Source organism: Calypte anna, chromosome 3 (assembly GCF_003957555.1).
Source record: "Calypte anna isolate BGI_N300 chromosome 3, bCalAnn1_v1.p, whole genome shotgun sequence".
Lineage (NCBI taxonomy): Eukaryota > Metazoa > Chordata > Aves > Apodiformes > Trochilidae > Calypte > Calypte anna.
In genome coordinates this window covers 62,216,085-62,234,854 of record NC_044246.1, presented here as the reverse complement: position 1 = coordinate 62,234,854, position 18,770 = coordinate 62,216,085, and the positions used below count along the sequence as shown (strand labels likewise).

Below are 18,770 nucleotides of genomic sequence, written 5' to 3'. Positions count from 1 at the left end.
GCATGTGAGGTGTTTGCCTGATGGTGGGTTTAGTACTGTGCACACACTTATATACAGCTGTGTTACCCAGAACACATGGTCTTTGGATAAAAGACCATGTATAGCAGTGCAGGAAGAAAAATGGCCTCCTTGATAGTACGTACCTGCCTCTGACCTCCTGTTCACTTGCTGGTTTTTGCCTGAGAACAGAGACAGCTTGGACAGGCCTTGAACTTTCTTGTTTAACAGAAACACCCTAGAAATCATTTCCTTTCTCCCCTTCCAGATGTGACCTTTTCTAACTCCTGCACGTTCTACTTCGAGTTGAGAAATTGATGATGCTCATTGTCAACAAATACAAACCACAGAGATAAGAAAAATCACAGACAAGTTGGGGCTGAAAAGAACCTCTGGAGATCCAGCCTCTGTCCAGTTTCCCTGCTCAGAACAGAGGCAACCAAAGCAGGCTTCTCAGGGCCATGCCCTGGGGCACTCTTAAATACCTCCAAGAATGGAGATTCACAGAATTGCCACAGTTGGAAAAGACCTTTAATATCATCGAGTCCAACTGCCAACCCAGAAAAACCCACCATGGCCATTAGAACGTGCCCTGAAGTGCCACATCTACACATTTTTTTAATATCACCAGGGATGGTGACTCCACCATGTCCCTGTCAAGCTCATTCCACTGCCTGACTACTCTTTCAGTAATGAAATTCTTCTTAACAACCATCACGCCCCATGGATTTGTGCATATCCAGTTTGTTTAAATATTCCCCAACGTGGTCATCATCCATCAAGTGTAAGTCTTTCTTTCCCCAGACTTCCCTATTGATGTCAGAGGCCTCAGAATCTTGAAGACTGGTCTAACCAGTAAAGATCAATGCAAAGAAGATTCTCAGAACCATTCACCAGTGCACAACACACTTCCTCTCACCTTCATTTTGCTGCTGATACACCTATAGAAGCCCTTCTTGTTGCTTTTCAACATCCGTCATCAGATAAAGATCCAGGTGGTTTTTCACTTTTCTAATCCCACCTGTGTATGTTTGGACAGTGTCCCTACTTTTCACAAGGATGAGATTTATTTGATTTCCCACACACTGGGATGGACCACTAAAAAATTCACACCACTGCAACCAATAGTTCCATCATACTGTGTAATTTATTTATTTTTTAAGTGCACTGTAGACAAACGCAAGAGACATTATCAAGCATTTTCAACAAAGCATTTGAAGTTGGATTGCCTCTTTCTTAACATGGGGGGAAAGACAGCTAAGGCAACAACTTTGAAAGAAAAGAACTGAGATTTCCAGTCCAGTGAAAGGCTCAGAGTATCATACTAGATCTTTTGCATCCTACTGCATGCCATTAGCATACTTGTCATCAAACAGTAATTTCTTTCTTTCAAGAACTACTTATTAGTCATATACAGCAGCACAAGAAGAAGCTGTACTTGCTTCAGTGGCTCTTGTGATACTGTAAGAATTATGCTAGTCACTCAAGTTGTCAGAACCATCATTAAGAAGAAGTAATGAGCAATTCACTGAATGGTAAATATAGCATCTCCTATGGTAGTTTTGTTGCATATGCCTCTGTTGTCTGTGATGCCATTTTAGGTCTTGCCAGCCTTTTACCTGATTTTACACTGGAAACTTCTCTGAGGTTACTCCCTGGCATCATGCTCCAGAAGAACCATCTGTACTGTGACAGGACAAGGTTCTCCTTCCTCTGGCAGCCGAGTTCAGCCAAAACACAGGACAGTGTTTACCTACATGGTCTTACTCTCTGCTTACTCTTCTAAAACCAGGTCTAAGGCTGTGAGGCTCTGCCAAAGAGCCACCAGTAACACAAGCACCTGAAAGATGCACAGAAAAATTCTATGTGCAGAACAACTAATAACCCTACTAGGGCACCTCTAATAAACCTACAGGGTGTCCTGATTTTTTAAATATAGACTTGCTAGGAGCACCAGAGAATGTAAATACAGAAGATTGTTTCATATGGGGTTGCTGAAGAGTTAAATTTAATACTATGAGAAATACAGCCCTGAAGCCAGCAGTGAGCACCAAAGAGAAACAAAGATAAGGTGATTTTCCTCTAAATCTCAAACAAGTTCAGATGCAACTTGTATCAGCACATTGTAAATGTTCTGTTTTTCCAGGTGTTTCTTTGAAGGGACTGATGCACTTAAGCAGTGGACTAAACACTGTGGTATAAGGGACAGAAATTATTGTTCAGTATTACGATAATTCATCAGTGAGATTTTCAGGAAGATTATGACATTTGGTGTGTATTTATTCCATTAAAAAACATGTAGCTAGACCTTCAGTTCAGCATTTAAAAAATGCTTCTCTTTGCCCCATAAAGCCTTTCAGCTGATAGAAAGCAATTTTAAAAAATCATCTGGATTTCCTCTAAACCTAGAGAATCCTGATCTATTTCCATATTCCCATTCATGCTTTTGTGGTTGTACAAAGAGGTTGAATTCATCCTCTCTAGAGGATGCAATCTCTTTAAAAAACTAAGTAAATAATGCAGAGTGTCTTACAAAAAAATGGGCAGAGACATGGAAAAAATTACAAAAATACCATAAATAAAATTATAATTTGAATTTAAAAAGCATCTGATAATATTAAAAAAGAAAAAACACTTAAGCAGAACAACAACAAAAGAAACAGTGTGGATTTTGTACTGTCTCTGGATCCAACTATGGGAGGCAGCATGACAGCTATGAAAAAGACAGCTAAAACAAAGAGTTCATTTTCACATTTTTAAGTTGCCTGGAAACTTTTATTTCATTTGAACAATAATATTGATAACTCTATGTCTGCGAGTTAAGAAACAATGAAACTGGGAAAAATAAAAACTCGTCTTCTGTGATTGAGGACCATCACAGAGTCCTAAAAGAATTACATTTCCTGGAAAACTAGTAAAAATCTCAGGCTTACAAATAGCACAGTGCCAACAAGCGATTAGAATGAGTGAATATAAAACAAGCAATACTGGAATTCCCAAGCTTTTCTCCATTTGTTAATATGGTACTATACTTTGAAGATGTTATTGAAGTAAAAAGCAAGATCACCTGCTTTGGTAACGAGATATAAAAGGCCTTTCTTCTCCTTTAGATATCAAGGAAGTCATACCCTAAAGTCTGGGGCAACAGAGACACATCTTTTCCAGCCTGCTCCATTGTGAGCTCATGCTCACAAAACATTTTCTCTGGTAACCAGTTGCTCTCCACCACTTTATCGAGTTACCATCCTGTCCATTACTCCCACAGACAACTGGGCATTGGTTTTGTCACTGATGGTGCCAGCCCCTTGACAGTAATTCTCAGCAGCAGGAACTCACATGGCAGCAATGGACTGGACTTGCTGTTCTGTATCTCCTTTGCCATCTCAGCTGGCACCATACCAACTCACAGATCTTTTGCCTAGTTTTCAGATGAGTAAATAAAACAGTCAGAGACTGTCCTCAGGACCTGATGCCATCTGGCACTCCATAATTCAGTTTCCTTTCAGATAAAATGACAATACAGCTAGACTTCCATACAGCTTCTTTCCAAATAAGCAGGACCACATCCAAACTGTCCATCGGGAATGTGCTCTGACCCAGGCTAACCCCAAATCACGTCCAGACACTGAAGCAGTGAAAGCTGACCCAGACCAAAAACATCCTAGGGATGTGCTAGCAATTGCTTGTCAGTGCATGGGCCTTTCCTTAGCCTCATTTATTTTACAAATATAGCTTTTCATTACTGGAAGCAATTCTGTAGAATTCTCAACCTTGAGAAGAATGATCCAAGCAAAAAGAAGGTGTCAGGTGCTGACTCTGACTTGATATCAGGATGAAGGGATGGATGTCCTTTCTCTAACAGAGTTTCTATATGTTTGGAAGCTCAGCTCTTACTCTGTGCCTCTGTTTTGGTTAGGTTTTTTTAAAGACCTTTCCTTTTTCCTTTCCTTTCCTGAACAGTATCAGTAACAACTTCAACAAAAGAACTTGCAAATCTAAGGCTACTAATATCCATCAAAAAAGAAAGGAAAACAAAGTACCATTCTGCCACAAGGAAGAATCTCCCATGCCCCCATCAAACCAGAGTAGCAGCATTATGTTTATACAGATTCAAAAACACTGATCAAACTTAACCTTATTTTGTGATGGCTAAATTATTTTCTGTTTTAAAGATATTCCAGACACACTTTTTATGACTTCAGCTACCACTCTCTCATTGTTACTTTCCCATCAGCAAGTAAATAGCTCTGTCCTTTTAAATATCCTTGTAAATTTTAAGATAAATCAACAGAAATTCACAAAGCAGCACATCAGCATAAAAGACTGAAAAAAAAATCCCCTCAAGGCATCTTTACCACAAAACCTCTTCAAAGTATTTATGGAGTTTCATTCTTTTGAAATAATTCAGTATTTCTTACATATGTTTTGGAGCTATATTGTTATTGACCACTAGGCTGCTTATTTTAATAAAGTGTCTTGAAGTAAATGGCTCATGTGAATTGCTGGTGGATGATACAAAATTAAAATGTAATTTTATGAGGTTTAAGTGTAAACTACTTCTCAAATGCACATGATTTTTTTCCTATTTATGGCATAACATTTTCAGAGAATTATTGCAACAGATTTTTTAACAGAAATTGTTATTTCTCCTTTATGATTCTTGTCTTCCTTTCAAAGAACTAAGCTGAATCAAACTCTGCTTGTCCTGCTCACTATGAAATCACAGTGCTCTCTGAGCAAAGATGTCAGTCACACCCTCACAGATGAACAGCATCCCTGGGCAGGATACCAAAGGTAACAAATTTCACAAAAAGTCTGAGGGAAGTAACAGGGAGTTCTGCATTTTCTGGGATGTGGCACTTAAGAGAATCACTCATTTGTGCTTGGAGACAGAGGATTTTTTGCTTTTTCCTGCATAAAATCAGACAGAGATTTGTTCCTCATCTCTTTAAAAAAGCCTCCTCATTATCCTGTTGTACTTTTCAACAAATCAAAACTGAATTTTCATGGGGCAACAACCTGAGATTTCAGATCATGGAAAACCTTTGCTTAAAGATACTTTTAGTAGAAATGTAGCTGATAGACTTGGTATTTGAGCCCTCCGACAGACCCGGGAAGGAACTGGATTAGGCGAGATCTATCAAATCCTCCCCTGCTGCCATCTGGTGCCAGGAGCAAGTAAATTCCAGTAACTCTTCGAAGAACACCACTCAATACTGTGCTGCCTGCTACATCAAGCAGCCACACTACCACCTCCTCTCTACTCCCTCCATCATAAACTACTTGAAATGAGGCTCAAGCTACGGAAAGAAATTAAAACAAAGTACAGTTAGGAAGTTCTTAGGAGACAGAATCACGCAGGAGGCTCAAACTTTCTCTTTCAAAGCAGCACAACCAAGTATCCCTCTCCAGTGACTTGCATCCATGCAGCATGGGAAACAGCAACTAGGAATACCTGAAGAGCTGTGATTTCTCTAGGATCACAGAGATGAGGGAATAGCTCACGTGTCTGGAGTGCAGCCATGAATCAATAGAAACTCCAAAGGTGAGAAAGAAGGGTTGTGCTCTACACAGAAGAGCAGTTAAATGTGTACAGCATTGCCTTGCGACAGGTGATGAGCTATAGGTAAGAATCAGAGAACAGAGAAGTATGGGTGGCATTATTTAGGGTATCTTCTCCAGATCATCTAGCAGGCGAACCTTTCTCAGGGCATGGCGCTCCAACGTCAAAGAGGCGTTCTTACCAAGGTGCACAGTCCGATCTTGCTGCCCTCAGACTCAGCTAGCCTCATTCAGTGCTTCTGCTCCAGACTCAGCTGACCTCCTCTGGCTGCTCCAGAGTGAGCTGAGCTGTGTTGGGAAGCTCCCCTTTTATTGGCCCCCCAATCCTGCTCATGCACAGCTGAGGCAAACCCTGACTGGGCGGGGGCAGAGGCTTAACACAGGTGGGCTTAACACAAGCTCACACCTCCCACCTCGTAATTAGCACCTGAGTGCCTCAAGTATGGGTGCTCAGGCCATTCCTCTACACATTCTGCTACATCATCTGATGAATAAAAGGAAATAGATGAAGCATTTTCAGACAACTAGAAGAAGTCACATGATTTCTGCAATGGACTGATGACAATTTTTGGAAGGAATGCATTGATTGGGGGTTGGATGGCCAGTGGTAGCACTGGCTGCTCTGATTGTGAGAGTAGTGAAGTTCAAGGTCCCGAGAGAAGTGATCAAGACAAATAGTGGATAAGAAAGTTTTGATTATGAAAGAATCCAAAAATGTACTGCTGCTGTTGCATATGGTTGCCCCGCTTAATGCTGCAATGCCATGCATTATGAGACCTATTTCCAGTTCCCTACAATCTCACATTTTAGATGTTGCAGATTTTCCATGCCAAGCATCTGTCTCAGGATGAGTTATCAACATTGTTAATATTTTGAAAAAAACAGCAAAAATACTGAGCTCTTTCTAAGATGATAATATCCTGGTCTGCTCATATTAAATTATTCTAGCAACTATTCTTTTGAGAAATTCCAGTATGTCTGTGCTCTGGAATTTTTTTTGTCTGTTTATGATATATAGCTCACACTTTTTTAATTCACCCATATCATGAGTGGCCAATTAACATTTCAGAAATCACCCATTCCTATACACATCCAGGTAATTATTTCTTGGAGTTTAACAGTTTAAAACAAGTAAAATTCTTTATTTCTAAACTACCACATCTTCTACCACTCCTGTTATCACTCTGCACATCTTTTCCACATCACAGATTACATCCCAACTCCAGGCAAGAAGGCAAAACCTTCGAAGTCCTGCAACTGCTGCTCCATGCAGGTGTAGATAAAGCCAAGGCTAGGCATTAGAACCAGACATTTTCTCCTAGTGCTCACAGTAATAAAGATGCTATTTCCTAGTACAGTGAGTGACCCTCTACTGCCATCTCTCCAGATCCAAAAGTGAAGAGCTAAGGCTCGGAAACAAGGAGAAGAACAGAACAAACCAAGTAAGCTGACAGATTTGTATGAGGGGGTGGAAGAATCTGGAGAAAAGAACAAATTTTGCTGAAGAGAGAAGCTTTTACTAAGAAATGGGGAAAATATACTTGGAGCAGAATAAGAAGAAAAGGACCTGGAACTGACTAGAAATCCAGAATGCTGGCTGGACACTGATGAAGAGTTGGAAAGATGGTAGGGAGGATGGAGTGCGTGGGAGAGGGTAATGTAGTGAAATGAGGCAATCAGGTGTGGCTAATTACAAGGTGGGAGGCGTGAGCTTGTGCCAAGCCCACCTGTGCCCAATTAAGACCTACCCTAGCTGCGCATGAGCAGGATTGGGCAACCAACAGGGTAAGACTGGGACTTAAGAATCAGAAGACAGAAAAACAGACAAGTGAAAGACCTATTATGTGACACAACTGAAAAACCAAAAACCCACCTAGTTGATCAAGGTGAAACCTGGGGATGTAATATTTCTGGACTTCAGGGGAGCTTTTGATATTGTCTCTCAGAGTAGCCTCCTGGATAAAATGTCAAGCATACAGCTGGACAACTCTGTTTTACAGTGGGTGAGAACTGGCTCACAAGTTGAGCATGAAGAGTGACAGTGAATGGGTAACATCTGGCTGGCAACTGCTCACTAGTGGGGTCCTGCAGGTCCCAGTCCTTTTTAGCATCTTCATTAAAGACTTGGACTTAGGTCTCAAAGGAATTTTAAGCAAGTTTGGGGGTGACACAAAATTGGGAGGATTGGTCAAATCCCTCAAGGGCAGGCAGGTCCCGCAGAGAGACCTCAATGCATCAGAGAGATGGGCAGTCTCCAATCACATGAAGTTTAACATGTGCCAAATTCTGCACCCAGGATGGGACAACCTGGTGGCAGGTATAGACTGGGGAATGAGTGGCTGGAGAGCACCATGGTGGAGAAATACCTGGGGGTCCTGGTTGATGGCAAACTGAATATGGGCCAGCAGTGTGCCCTGGCAGCCAGGAGGGGCAACTGTGTCCTGGGGTGCATCCAGCACAGCCTTGCCAGGAAATCAAGGGATGTGATTGTCCCACTCTTCTCTGCACCTCACCTTAGCCTCACCTTTAGTCCTGTGTGCAGTTTTGGGCACTGCAGTATAGAAAAGACATCAAGCTGTTGGACAGCATGAAAGGAGAGCAACAAGGATGGTGAAAGGTCTGGAAGGGATGACTGATAACTTCTGTTTCTGTGGGGATATATGCAGACATAGCACTAAAAGAAACAGTGGCAGGTTGGGGGACAGCAAGTAAGAGAAACTGATAGAAAACTGGAACACCTTCCAAATCCTGGATGCTTGCAAGCTTACACTGCCATCAACAACTTCCATTTATCATGAATATAATTTTTTTTTCAAAAGCTCTAAACCAAGAAAGTAAACAGCATCCATCTCTCTGTATTAATGGATGAATACAATCTGAAGTCTATAGTCACCCAAATGTTCACTGGAGAACTCTAGATTTGTCTCTGCACAAACACTTCTGTTAGCATTTATCTTCTTTACATGTTTGTGTTCAAGTCTCACATTTATAAAAACCATGTAGAATCAACACAAAGAGAACTTTGGCTTTGGTCCTGCTCTAGAGACTACCTAGCAAAAAAATTATGTTTATGCTTCCAACATTTTCTATTAAGTCTTTTAACAATCCTTTATTATCTTACACTACTCTTTATAAAAAGAGAACAAATTTCCCATAGCAGTTACACATAAATAGACTTTAAGAATGGGAAGGTTTTTATTTTGAGCACTGTTATTATGCTGTAAGAAAAAAAATGCTTCATTGTCTTTGGAGATTAACTCTCCTGTTAATTCCAAGCTCAATGAAGTGAAGATCACAATCCAGACAAAAGGACTTGCCTCTCCACTCCTATTTTTGCTGAGATTTCTTTTTAAGCAGAAGCTTCCATTGTTTATAATGTCTGTACTGAAATAAAAACAGGTTGAAAGCCCATAAGACTGGAGGAAAAAAGTCACAAGCAAACAAAAGGATGGTATTATGACTATCTGACAATGACAATTAAGATGCATACAACCTCTGATTGTCCTAGAAAAGGTATTTCTCACAGAAAAACTTTAAGGCACTTCAGACTTCTTTGGGTTTTCGTGATTTTTTCATCTTAACATTTTCATAGCTTCACAGATGCAAAATTTCAGATTTCAAGTATTTCAGAGAATTTGTAAGAGTCTTCACCAGCACCCTTCCACTGATCCCCCAAGTCATGGCATGCTTGCCAAGTGCATGACAATTCAGTTACACTTCAAACTCGCTTTTCTCTGACTTGCACCTCCTCAGCTATTCTCCAATTTCTCCCATGCCGAGCTGAAAGTTCAATACTTAAGAGCAGCCATCTCCTACTGAAAGGTACTCAGAAAAACATAAATTAAAACTTCTGCCTAGTTTTGACGACACATATAATGAGTGGGCACAGAAGTTCTGCTTTCCATTTCATTATAAGGATGGATTTCTGACTCTTTGTCCACCCCACCTTTACTCTTGCATAAAGTCCCATAGCATTTTTCCATTCTATCATTCCCCATTCTGTGCCAACAGGAATCGTTCATGTGCCTTGTGAAAAGTGTTGTGTAGAAAAGCTCCTAGATTACACATAACACTTTCCTTTCTTATGAAGTCTTGGATATCCTTCCATTGATACCAAGAGCAAAGACAGAAAGGGACAAGCACCTAAGCCAAAGACAAGAGAAGAGCAGAATGAGAGCAGCAGAACCATGGTTCAGCATAATGTGCCAGAGAGAAGACTCAGGATAAAGAGAAAGTGACTACTGATGACAAAGGTAAAGAAGCCTATTTATTTGGTTAATTTCCTGCAGGTGCATAGCTCACAAGGAGAGCAAGCTCTTAAGTTATCACTACACTTGATTGCATTCTGAAGATCATTAAGAAGAAGCAAGACAAAAGAAGCTTACTATGGTATAAACCAGCACTGCAGGAAGAAAAGATCCAGAAATGGGAATCTACAAGAAAGTGAAGTCTTCACAGACAAGAATGGAAAATTTGGAATAAAGCCAAGCTTAGAAACAAGTTGTAAGATTATTTACAGAAAGATCATGCTCTCATTAAGAATACGGTCCTGGAAACTGATCTGTACTTCATGGCAGAAACCAGAGTGATGACAGAAGAAAGTCTCAGGCAAAGGAGAGGGATGCTGATTAAGGCTCAGATTTCATGCCCTTTTCAATTCTGCAGTTATCTGGAAAAGCAGTGGAAGGTGGAAAAGAAACACCTGCTTATCCTCTACTTACATGTTCAAAAATAATTTCCTGTAGAAGAAACACATGAATATTTTTAACACTACATCACATAAAGTAAGCATTTGCAGGTCCTACAAATACTATAACTTATCATACAACTGAAGATTTCCTGCCTTTCTTAACAACTGAAATGCATCTCTTTTACTTCATACAAGATCAAAGTAGACATTGGCATTCCTGCCAATATTATTAAAAGTGACTATCAGTGATATTTATTGGATTTTAAACACTTGAACTGGAAAGCTGTTTCTGAAATCTGTTCTGAGAAGGCATTCTTAGTCAACAGTTTCTCTTCATACCACATGCTTTGTTATCTCTGTCACTGAGGGTATGACTGCTGTAATATCATTTTCTGCTTACTTAATGGCACCATATATTGCATCTATACAATAGCAAATGGAGCAATTCTGAAGATGAATTAGATATAATGTCAAACTACACTTAGACTGAAAGGCCAGGTAGAGCCTCTCACTCTCCAATACTCCCCAAAAAGCACAAGTGAACAAGACGAGAAGGTGGGCAGATCCCCAGTGTCAATGTGCCTCCTAGTCCCTAGCAGTAGTTAGCAAAGGAAAAATACTGGTCTTTGGAAAAACCTGTATGGAACATCATCTGCCAATTTTATGTTCTTGATGCCCTTCAACACTCTTTCTGCACTATATTAATTTATGTACAATGTCTCAAATCCTCTAAACTCTGTTACCATCAGTTCTACCTTTCCCCTCTTTTATAAGAAAAGACATTTTAGCTTCTCTTTCACCTAAGAAACATTGAATACTTCATTTTCTTCTCACCTTCCCTATCACAAAGCTGTACTCAACTCTCTTGACAACTTTCAACTTTTGCCTGACATATTCCGTGCCACCACAACAAGTGATAGGAAGAAAACCCAATAGTTCAACAATCAGACTTTGAGAAATTCACTTTAAGTAGAAGTAAATAGCAACACTAACCTCTTTCATTTTTTCCAGTTCATTCTGTAGGGCTTGTTTAGCAATTTCAACTTCTATAAGTTGCTGTCTTAATTTTTCATTTTCATCTTCTGTTATGGTACGTTTTTCTTCCACATTTTCTAGCTCATGATGAAGTCTCACAGATACATCTTTTGCAACCTAAATTAAATGATATTTCAAAAGAAATATTGAAAAAAAAAAATTAATGCTGCAGTGCTTAGTGCCTCAGCAACCACTTACAGGTTAATTCTGAATGTTTGGATGGAAGCGATATAAAAGGAAACATGTAGGCAATGACATCCACAGAGAGAATTCAAACTGATTCCGAAAAAAAAAAAAAAAATTACTCCCGTGGACTTCACAGGAGACCACATCAGACATTAAACTTAATAATTCTTTCTCAGGTTCTGTCACCAGTAAAACCTCCATTATTCCAAGAGACAGTGCAGCATCTATTTTCTCTCAACCATTGCTAGTTTATGTTTCCCAATGCACTCAAGCATGCACCTCTCCTTGTCCTGGAGATGCACCTGAAAGCAGTGGCTGCCAACTCAAGGCCTACCCTTCCTGCCTTCCTGTGCCTTGTACAGGACCACAAAAAAACACATTTTATTTTGACCCAGCTAGTTTCTCTCTTCATGGGGAACAATTAATCTAAACATCTGAGATTTACTACTATTGGTAAATTTAAAGAGTAAAATGTGAGCAAACTACATTTTTACTGACCTTGTGATTATGCAAATGACCAGTATTTGAAATGAAAATTAGCACTAAGGGGTTTTTGCTTTTTTTTTAATGCACTTTTGTATCAATAGATTTAAAAGGCACATGTCAGGATCTAATTCCTCTTCCCCATGTAATGATAAATTTGCCATTCAAGCCACTTACATTGTGTTTGGTGAAACCATCAGCAACTATAATCATGCACCAAAAATATTTACATACTTACCACTGTTATGATGCACATTTAGACACATATTTTGAAAAGCCTAATTTCTTGCTTTTTTTAAAACAGTGGAAAGTATCATTAATCTTTCCTAGCATTAGCTAGAGCTACCCTTTTAGCATTTTCACTAGAATGATTTTTGTTTGTATGCCAAAGAATTCTGACATATTAAAACTCTAAATAAAAAATACTAATTGCAAGCAAGCAGCCTAGAAGAATCCAATCTATCAGAAAACAGCAGCAGCTAGTGACGCAGCCTCCCCTGACAAGAAACCCAGTGTGTGTGTGAATTACAGATACAACACTGCAGTGTAGCACAGAATCATTCAATAACCTCCCCCACTGCATGTACACTCTAGACACATAATGCCCAACAGAAAGAGAGAGTGGAGGGGAATTTCAATTATAACCATACTCCAAAGAGACTGCAGAATGAGCTGAGAATCACACCACAGGGCTGTATTTTGATGTCTTTTCCTGCACTTGGTATTAAACTGCTCATCTGGTTGTCCAACCAAAGTGAAGGGAAAAATCACTGGGGGCATTTTTAACAGCATCCTATCAGAATCTGACTTTGGTCTGTTTGGAAAATATCTGTGCCAGTAAACACAAGAAAATAACAAAATCATTACTGGTAGTGACTTTTTAACACAAAATTTGATGGAGTAGCAATTAATGCATAGAAATCCTACAGAGCATTCTAGATGATATTGGAAATGGGACTCACTTATGCAAGATGCATTTTAATATGGCTATATGCAAGACTTTATCTCTGAAGGAATAAGTCTCCTAATACATTACCCATGCAAAATGGACAGTATTATTTTGCATAGAAGTTCTTCAGAAAAGGAATCGGGAACACTACAGAGAACTCAATGTGAGTTTCAATTATGGTTACCCAGCACTGAGCATTCAATTAAGCAGGAATCTGGCATTAGACATGGATCCTTTCTCCAAGGCAGAACACACTTATGATCTGTGGGAACACACTTTGCAAAAACTCTCTTCCTTTCCAAATAATGACTTGTATGGGCTTGCTTGAGAAAGAGGAAGGACATGGGAGAAATCCTAATTGAAGTGGGACTTTTTTTCCAGCTCAACCTAAGGCCTTAGCTGCTATCTCCTATATTGCAGGTGAACACCTCAGCAAAGGTGCCCTCAGCATTTCCCTGCCAGGCCTGTGCACATGCTACTTGCAGATACAAAGTAGCATTGAGCCAACACAGAAACTCTGAGCTGGAATCACAACATCCACTTGGGCCAGGAAGGCTCATGTTCAAATTTTGCCTGCAAATGTCTATTTCTCAACTGCTCATTCTGGATTTGTAAAATGTCCTTTGCTTTGGTCAGTAATTCCATATGAACCCTGACTAAGGGATCATTTTGCTTCTGACCAGGAAGCTACTACTTTTTCAAGAACCACATAGACAGCTGAACTTACAGAACTGTCATGGCCACAATGGAAAACGTGCTAAAATATAAATATAGCAAATATAGTAAGGAATAATATTACAATAAGGAATAGAAAATATAAATAGAGAAAAGTATATTAGCATTTTAAATGGCACTAGTGAGAAAATAACTAGAAGGTGTTTTGGACTGGTGTCTACCTTTTAATAAGAATAATGAAAAGCTGGGACATTTTCAGAGAAGATGATCCATGTCTGTAAATAAGGATTAGGAATAACAGACTCTCAATTCATCATATTTATTTGAAAGGAGTTTAAAAATTATTTTGTCCCTGATCATGTATTCAAATTAGCATTTTCATCTCCAGTCTACAGAATTCAGTGTGCCATGGCTAACTAGGCAGAAGTGTGGCCAATAAGCTCACATTTGCTATTCAGACATCTACACTTCCATGTGTATGGATTACAAAACCTAGTGGACAGAAGCAGAAATTAAACAACTTCCAATTAACACAATTTTTCTGTCATTGGACCAATTTACAATGGAGATGATGGATATTTTACCAACAATAATCTTTAAACAAGGACTGAAACTTTTTCTCGACAATGGGCTGTGTTTCATTCAGGTATTATAGATGAAATATAGTTGATTATGCATTGAAATTTGATGGACTATGTCTATGGCTTCAAGTGGTTGTCAAAATTCCTGCTGCTTCACTGAAGGTAACAACACTTTTTCCACTGACACCAGAAGACTCAGATTTTGTGTTTTGACTCTGTAAGTATTCAATTTACCAGCTCTCAGAAATCTTTTTAGTAAAGAACACATAATTCCCTCGAAATCAATGGAATTATTTGGTGATGTTGATTCAAGTTTTGCACTCACAATAAAAAAACCTGAAACCTCTAGGTCCTAATTTGTATTTGAGTAATTTCCTGTACATTAACTTTACAAAAAAAGATTGGACTAAAACCGAAAATAGCCTAGCAGGCTACTGAAAGGCTTCTGTTACCAAGGTAAACTTGGCCATTGCTATCCTATGAGCTGAATCGGTTGCACAGCACAAAACAGAACAGATGGAAATGCCTGAGTCATGAAGACTGAGAGCATGCTCGTGTCTCCCTGTGAGGTGCTCCCTCCTCCTGACACCACCTCACGTCTGTACCTTGAGGTCCTGCTCCATGCTGCGCAAGAGCTCGCCATCAATCTCGCCGGTCTGGGCGTAGCGGAGCCTCTTGCGCTCAGCCTTGCGCAGCCGGTACTGAAGGATCCGGCAGTTCTTGTTGGCTCGCTCCAGTTCATGGCGCATTTCTTGAAGCTGACAAGCGTCCTCCTCGAAGAAACTGTCCCTCATCTCATCCATCTCCGTCCTCAGCTCATCTATCTCATTCTGGCATCGGGACGAGAAGGGGACAGGGACGCAACAGGTGGGTCAAAAGCACAAATGTCAGCACGTACAAGGGAAGGCAGCCAAAATGGAGCTCCTTCCCACAGGGACACCGGCTAAACACAACCGAGCTCATTAAAAGCACTGCAACGAAGCCAGGAAGCACCACTGCCCGGGCACCTCACGCCAGAGCCATCTTAATCTGCCTCCAGCGATACTGCTGGGGGAGGGGGCGGCCCCGGAGGAAGCCCCTTCCCTGCGGAAAGATGGGGTGCCCCCGCCCGGCCCCGGTTCCCCCTTCTCCCCCCGACGCCGCCGGCCCGGCGCCGGCCCCTCACCTTGAGGCTCTCGTTCTCCTCCCGCAGCTTCTCCATCTCTTCCTGCATCTCCTCCTGCAGCTGCGGGCTCAGGGCGCCCTCCGGGGCGCCGCTCCTGCCGTCGCCGCCCTCCTCGCCCTGCCGCAGCCCCTCCGCCCCGGCCGCCGCCATGGCAGAGGGCGAGGAGGCGGAGGCGCTCGGGGGAGGCTCGGCCGGGGCGGCGGCCGCGGAGGCGGAGGAGGCTGAGGAAGCGCTGCCGCTGTGGTTGCTGCCCTTGGTTTGCATCTGGGCGGCCGCCGCCAACCCCTTCCTGAGATGGAACTGGATGAGCTCACTTTGTAGGCATCCCTCCTTCCAGTACCCGCCGCCGCCGCCGGCCGCCGCACCGCGGCCCTTCCCCGCGCCCGCGGAAGACGGGGGCGCCGGGGCCGCCTCCCCCGCGCCCTTCAGCGGAGACCGCCCCGCTTTCCCCCGCCACTGCTTGGGCGGCGGCGGCGGCTGCGGCGCCACCGCCCCCTCCCGCTCCCCCTCCCCGCCGCCGCCGCCTCCTGCAGGGGGCGCCTCCTCGGCGGCGCGGGGAGCGGCGGGGTCGGCGGCGCGCGGCGGTGGCTCCTCGGCGGCGGGGACTTTCCCGGCACCGGCGGCGGGAGTGGGAGCGGGAGGTGGTTCAGCACCGGCACCGGGATGGACAGCTCCCGGTGGACCTGCGCCGCGCCCAGGCGGCCTGTCGGAGGCGCGGCCGCGGGCGGGTCTGGCGGCCTGTCCCGGCTGCGGCCGCGCCCAGGCGGCCTTGTTGGCGGCGGCGGCGGTCGGGGTGCGGGTGGTGGCGGCGGCGGTCGGTGGGCGGGGGGGGTTGTCGCGGGCCCTGGCCGGAGAGGAGGCTCGCTGCTGCTTCCTGCCGCTGCTGCCCTCGGGATGGAGACGAGGCTCGGCGGCGGCGCCCCCTGCAGGCGGCTGGCTCATGGCGGCGGCTATCTCCGGGAGGCGTCCATCACCGGCGGGGTCCTCCGCCTCCGCCGCCGCCCTGGGAGCTGGAGGGGAGGGGGGACAAGCGGAGAAGACAGTCGGGGTGGAGATGGGGAGGTCAGTCCGGGGGCGGAGGAGAGATGGGTTCTCAAAGGGTTCCCGTGCCCTGCTCCCCGCCGCCGTGACCCGGCTGCTCCCCAGCCCGGCCCCGCGGCCCTTGTGAAGCCCAGCGTCAGTCCGGAGCGAGCGGCTTTCGAGAGGGAGCCCCGCACCGCACGGCTGAGGCTGGGATCAGCTCCCACCCCACTTGCATCGACGGACGTTTTTCCCCCCTGATGCCGAATCCTTCCCCCCACGGACTGCCACATCACAGTTCAATTTCTATCCACACGCAACCTTTCCCCTTTGCTCATCCTTCACTACTAAGCCAGGCACCAGGCTGGGTTGCAAAGGCACCTGTCTGCATCCTGAAAGGCCTTTTCCTTACACAGCCGAGTAGGGAAAGGCTGCTGTACAAAGGGCCGCACACGTGGAAGCAACAACAGAATTCCCTTCAGCTTTGACACAGACTCTTCCAGGACAGGGTTAGGCCTCCCAAACTTAGGAACCTAGGGCCATAAAAGCCAGCTTCTAACTCCAGATTTGTCTGTTTGCTTTCAAGAGGTATTGTCGAGATCTAAGACTGATTCAGGTTTTTTACTTGGACTGAAGCATAATCACTCCAGCAGAAGCAAATGCACACTCAGCCAATATGATATCTTATGTAGTGTTAACTCAAGGGTGCTCACAGGGCAATTTTCCACCAGAGTGACAAAACTAGAGTTTTGTTTTGAGATAGGGCTGTTGAAGGTCCTATCATGCAGCAAAGACATTCCTATTATGTTCTGAAAAATAATGGCTATGATCCTCAAACAGTTTTCACATAGCCTTTATTCAGCTGTCCTTAAAGGGAAAATGTGGACAAAAGTAGAAGTGACAGTATTCTTAACATGGCCTAACAATTCCCTCCTAGAACATGACTTAACCAGTCCCTTCTAGAAGAGGGAATACATGAAGAAACACGATTGGGAAAAGTCAACATAGGCATTATACCCGACCCTTATAATTGGTTTGCTCCCTGGAACATACTAAACAATGAGACTGTTTGCTCCATTCTCATGGGCAGGGCCACAGGCTTTCCTCTTAAATGCACTGTCATTATCACCCTGATTTTAATCAATATACTGGAAATTAATGTTCATAGGAACACAAATTGGCAGGAACTTCTCAGGCACTAATTATTAAAAAGGGAGCATGGGAGCATACACCCATCAAAACTTACACTTGTGTCACAAGACTTTATAAAGATTTGATGTGCCTTTCTCTTAACCATCACAAACAGATTTCCAAAAGTGCTGCTGTTCAGAGCTGTACAGGTACGAACTGTCACTCTTGAATTCCAAACATAAAGAAACTGCAAAAAGCCAGAACTCAGCTTAGATCCAGTATTCATCACTTTGCCCTTTTATCTACTTTTCCAATTTTGATTTAAAATAATAATTGGGTACCCTATCCCTGCTTTTCAGGAAGTTTCACTGCAGCAAAGTCATCAGGCTCAGTCACCACCTGCCGGGAACACAGCCCGCACCCTACACGCCCACAATTGTAGGACCAGGACCGGCCACCGTTCCGTTGTCTGATTTTTAACTGGCACAAGGGAAGCCCCTTGTGAGTCCAAGTCCGAAATTTCTATCCTCACAAAACTCCGCCAAACCACCTCCTCCCCACCAGCAAACCCACGTGGCACCGGGACGTGGCGTTTCCTCAGGTTTTCCTGGGGGCAACAGCCTCCCGGGATGAAAAATACGCAAATAAAGAACAGCAACAAAAGGGAGAGGTCCGGTGGCTCCACCCGCCGGCTTGGGGATATCCGCTGCCCGAGGCTTCAGACAGGGCTCTCACGCGGCACCTGGCCCCCCATCCCCTCGCTGGCCGCCCGCCTCTCCCTCTCCCAGATCCCAATTCGCAACCGCGGTTCAAGGGGTTGGGAGCGCTTCTGCCTTTTGTCCGGGTTTTAAAGGTGCGGGAGGATTCCCGCAGGTCCCCCTTCATACCTGGCGGGTTTGTTGCATCTGAATCCCGAATAGCGCTTCCTTGTTGGTGAAAAAAAAAATAAAGTAGGAAGAGATTTTCCTTTTTTTTTTTTTTTTTTTTTTTATATTCAAAGCATCTGCATTACTCACCACCACTTTGTCTGCCTCCGGGCTGGCGAAATGCACGCACAGAGCTGAGCACCCGCACACGAGGTACCCGGCGCTGCCAGAGCCTCTGAGGAAAATGAAGCAATATTCATGAGCTGACCTCACTGGGCCTGGGAGACGGAAAGGGGGGGGAGGGAGGAAAGCAGCGAAGAGAAAAGAAAAGATTAAACGGCAAGAACCCCGCCCAGGCCTGAAGGCTGAGTTGCGTCCCTTTATCTATCTGCACATGGTGGAATAGGATTACAGCGCAAATGGGGGAAGG

The 18,770-nt window shown here is 43.6% G+C and overlaps 1 protein-coding gene across 1 annotated transcript in view; it reads right to left on the bottom strand.

Moving 5' to 3' along the window:
• Window positions 1–18,228, bottom strand: part of SOGA3 (SOGA family member 3) — a 28,675-nt gene extending 10,447 nt beyond the window's left edge. The window contains exons 1-4 of the mRNA XM_030447549.1: window positions 18,210–18,228; window positions 15,324–16,333; window positions 14,764–14,988; window positions 11,243–11,401 (exon numbers count right to left, since the gene is read on the bottom strand). Of these exons, the coding sequence (XP_030303409.1) occupies window positions 11,243–11,401; window positions 14,764–14,988; window positions 15,324–16,333; window positions 18,210–18,228 (1,413 nt within the window). The remainder of the gene's footprint in view (window positions 1–11,242; window positions 11,402–14,763; window positions 14,989–15,323; window positions 16,334–18,209) is intronic.
• Between the last annotated feature and the right edge of the window lie 542 nt (window positions 18,229–18,770).